Source organism: Chrysochloris asiatica, unplaced genomic scaffold (genome assembly GCF_000296735.1).
Source record: "Chrysochloris asiatica unplaced genomic scaffold, ChrAsi1.0 scaffold00288, whole genome shotgun sequence".
Lineage (NCBI taxonomy): Eukaryota > Metazoa > Chordata > Mammalia > Afrosoricida > Chrysochloridae > Chrysochloris > Chrysochloris asiatica.
Window position 1 is genome coordinate 706919 of NW_006408806.1, and position 3966 is coordinate 710884.

Genomic DNA, 3966 nt, shown 5'->3' on the forward strand with positions numbered 1-3966 from the left:
TATCTGACAGTGTTTCTCTGCTATTCATTAGGTTTTCAGTGACTAAATATTCGGAAGTAGTTTGTCACTCTTTCTTCCTAATCTGTCTTTGTCTGGAATCTGTCTTTGTCTGAAACCTGTCCACCATGGGTGACCCTGCTGGAATTTAAAATACCAGTGTCATAGCTTTCAGAATCATAACAACTCACAAGCCACCACAGTACAACAAATTGACAGACGAGTGGTTGCCGTTTGGTTTTAAGTGGAAACTATAACTTTAAATTTCGAGGAGATCTGTGTGCATGCGTAGTAGAGTCCTCCAGGCTTGGGGGTGGGTTGTCCATTCACTCAGGCATCCTCTCTAGTCACCAGAATGGAGGTGCACAGACAGCAAGAGACCAATGAACAGATACCAAAGAAAGAATGTCCACACCTGTATCTCCATGGTTCTGTCAGGCGTTTGTGGTTGTTCTGATCCTTCCCAAGCTTAGTCTCTTCCCAAGATGGCAACTCTGGGAATAGCTGAGCATCTTGAATTAGAAAGCAATGGATTTCTTGATTCTGCTACAAAATCCCCTAGCTGTAAGCCTTCCAATCTTCTAAATATTCCTTTATATGTGGTTCAGAGTTCTAGCACCATCCCCTGAGCCTGTTTGGCCCAGTATTCTGTGTTGTTGGTGACAGAGTTCCTCACTACAGGTCTACCCGATCCGCCATTTTGCCTATAAAATCCTTCAATACTGTAAGACTAGAAGTTTTACTTCAGTTCTTTGAGTCTGAGAAATGCTAAGTGTGGTCTTACCCTCTGTCTTCTATCTCTAGGTCTTTGCATATTTCATTTAATATAGTACTTGATTTTATCTTCTCAAACTACTCTTTGATATTTTCCTGCATATTTCATTAATATAGTACTTGATTTTATCTTCTCAAACTACTCTTTGATATTTTCTGTTGGTTCTACTTCATTATTACTTCCATTTGCCCTAGCTACTTGCTCTACATTCAGCAAGTTTCAGTCTTTTCTTTCTTGACATCCACTTTGGTCTTTTCTTTCATGTTTTTCTTTGCTGTTGTTGTTGATTTTTCATGACCTTTAGTTTTCTTCATGTGTAATGTTCTTGATGTTGTACCACAACTGTTTTGCTCTTAAGTCATTAGTATCCATTGAGTCAAATTTGTTCCTGAGATGTCTATATCCAGGTGGGATATATTCAAGGCCCTATTTTGACTCTTGTGGACTTATTTTAATTTTCTTCAGCTTTAACCTGAACTTGCATATGATCAGTTAATGTAATGATATTGAGCTTCTCACATCCTCTCTTCCCACAGATGTAGTCAGTTTGATTCCTGTGTATTCCATCTGGCAAGGTTCACATGTATAGTTTATGTGCTAAAAGAAAAAAAGACATTTGCAATTCATAAGCTGTTTGTCTTCCAGAATTCTATCATGAGTCTCTAGCATCGTTTCTATCACAAAGGCCATACTTTCCAACACTTTCACTTTACAGTAACCGGTCATCTTGATTACATGTTTGATCAGTTTCACACTGAAGAAGATGGTAGTTCAGTTTCTTCATCACTGGTTTTGGTGGTTGGTACATAAATTTGAATCGCAGTTATATTAACTACTGTTCTTTTTAGGTGTGTAGCTATTATCCTAACCCAGCATTGTTTTTCAAGGTAGATCTAAAAATGTTCTTTTTTTTTTTAATGTTCTTTTTAAAGATGAATGTAACAGCTTTCCTCTTGAATTTGTTATTCCAACCACAGTAAACCATATGATTGATTGTCAGATTAAAAATGGCCAATACGTGTTCATTTCAGCATGCTGATCTTACCTGTTCCATTTCATTTTTTATTACTTCAAATTTTCCTAGATTCTTACTTTTTATATTTCAAATTCTGATTATTAATGGTTGTTGACAGCTGTTTCTTCTCATTTTGAGGCGTGCCACATCAGCAAATGAAAGTCTTAAGAGCTTTGTGCTGTTCAATTAAGGTCAACTCTGCTTTAAGGAAGCAGTTCTTCCCCAGTTGTATTTGAGTGCTGTGCAGCCTGAGGGGCTCTTCTTCCACTATGTCACACTGTGTTTCACTGCTATTCAAAAGGTTTTTAAGGGCCAACCCCTAAGAAGTGAATTGCCTGTTCCTCCTTTCTAGTCTGAGTCTGCTGGTATTTCTAGTCTGAGCCTGCTGGTATTTGAAAAACCCATGGCATCATTTCCAGCATCTCAGCAACAAACTGACAGATATGTGGAGTATTATTCATTATAGAACCAATACATTTTCATTGTAGAAAAATTAGAAACTAGAAAAGCAAAAAAGGAAGATAAAAATCACTTGATGCTCCACTACCCAAAGATAACTTTGGTTAGCATATTAGTGTATAACATTCACATGGTTTTCACTTTTTTTTTAATTAAAAAAAAAATTGCTTTTTGCAATCCATAATTCATTGTGTACATCTCTCTGAAAATAGATTTATCTGACTACATCTTTAATGGCTGCAAAATAGTAACATGATATATCTAAGTCTTTCAATGGAGACTTGAACAATATTCATTGTTCTTCTGTTACAAAGAAACTTGAATGGACATTCTCGTAGCTAAATAAATGAATGGTACTTGAGTTGATAAATAGCAATACTACACAGAATCATAAGTTAATCTCTATTACACCCTTTGATGGAAATCTGCATATGTGCATTATATAAAACCGTTCAAGAGAAAAACTAAACTGTTCCGAAAGCATGCACACACTTAGAGAGAGCCAACTATACCACATAGAAACAAAATGTATTGTTCTGTGGATTACACACGGATCTGTTTCCATAGCTCAATAAGGTTACTGTGGAATGTGTACATTTGTGCTCCCTCTTAGCACGCAGTCCTTCTCTATATAACTTTGATCTCCTTGTGAAAACCCCAACAGTGGGCCTCTTCATGAAATGAGTATGGCATGTTGCCCTTTGTGATAGGCCTGTGGGAGAGAGCTGTGTTTCCTGGCTACCTTCTAGTCATTTGCTTTCTTTTTCTTTCTTCAGGCCCTGACCCATGTATCAACAGACTGTTTCCCTTTGCTGGATGGCTGCAGAAAGAACAGACAGAAATGGCAGGCCCTTGCAGAACAGCAGGAGAAGACACTGATTAATGGAGAAAGCAGCCAGGCTAAGCGTAACTGAGTGGTCCCTTTCACACAGAGTGGACGTTTACAGAGATATGGTGTATTCTGCAGTAAGCCCTAGTTTTGTTATACACTGCACAGAATTTGGTGTAGACTCTGCCACTCACTGCTGTATTTTATAATTTTTGCACAACTTTTGAGAGCAAAGTATGAAATGTTTCAGGGGACATATTTTCTGTTTATCTGGTTTTTGCCACACACCAAGATGATCAACAACACTCACTCTTTTGCACACGATAAGAGTGCTGTTTGTGGTATTTTGTGTACTACAAAGTGCAAATGGCATTCTTGCACTGAGGATGTTATTTTCCTGGAGATTTTAAATAATTGGTTTTTGTGTTTTTGAATTACAAATCTTTCAAGAATGGTTGGAATGTTTTCTTTCTCAAAAATAGGCTAGGACCAAATTGGATATATTCTATGACAGCTGAAACCTTTTTACCGGACAGAGAAAAATGTAGACTGGGTGAGTTCTAAGAGGGAAAAAGGTATGTTTGTCAACAATGTGTACTACCTTAACAAGTGGCTCAAACTCACCAGCCACTACTTGGAAACCTATACAAGTCCTCTATGAGTTGGGACCAACTCGACAGCACTTAACAACATGAGTCAGTATTACCATGAAAAGGCTCATTAATTTGCTATTTTAGGTAGAGAGTAGAAGGGAAGATGTTTGTCATTTTTCTGCAGTGTATCTGTTCAAAGCTATTCATAAAATCCCTTCAATTTAACCTATCTGTTGTAAAGCAGAGGAAACCCTAGAAGATTCAGTCACTGGCGTTATTGAAGGTGAACATGATCCAG

The 3966-nt window shown here is 37.5% G+C and overlaps 1 protein-coding gene across 1 annotated transcript in view; it reads left to right on the forward strand.

Moving 5' to 3' along the window:
• The window catches only part of PDE5A (phosphodiesterase 5A, cGMP-specific), a 283278-nt gene extending 280118 nt beyond the window's left edge, over nt 1–3160 (forward strand). Inside the window, exon 19 of the mRNA XM_006874591.1 lies at nt 3023–3160. Coding sequence (XP_006874653.1) covers nt 3023–3160 — 138 coding nt within the window. The remainder of the gene's footprint in view (nt 1–3022) is intronic.
• Nucleotides 3161–3966: the final 806 nt, after the last annotated feature.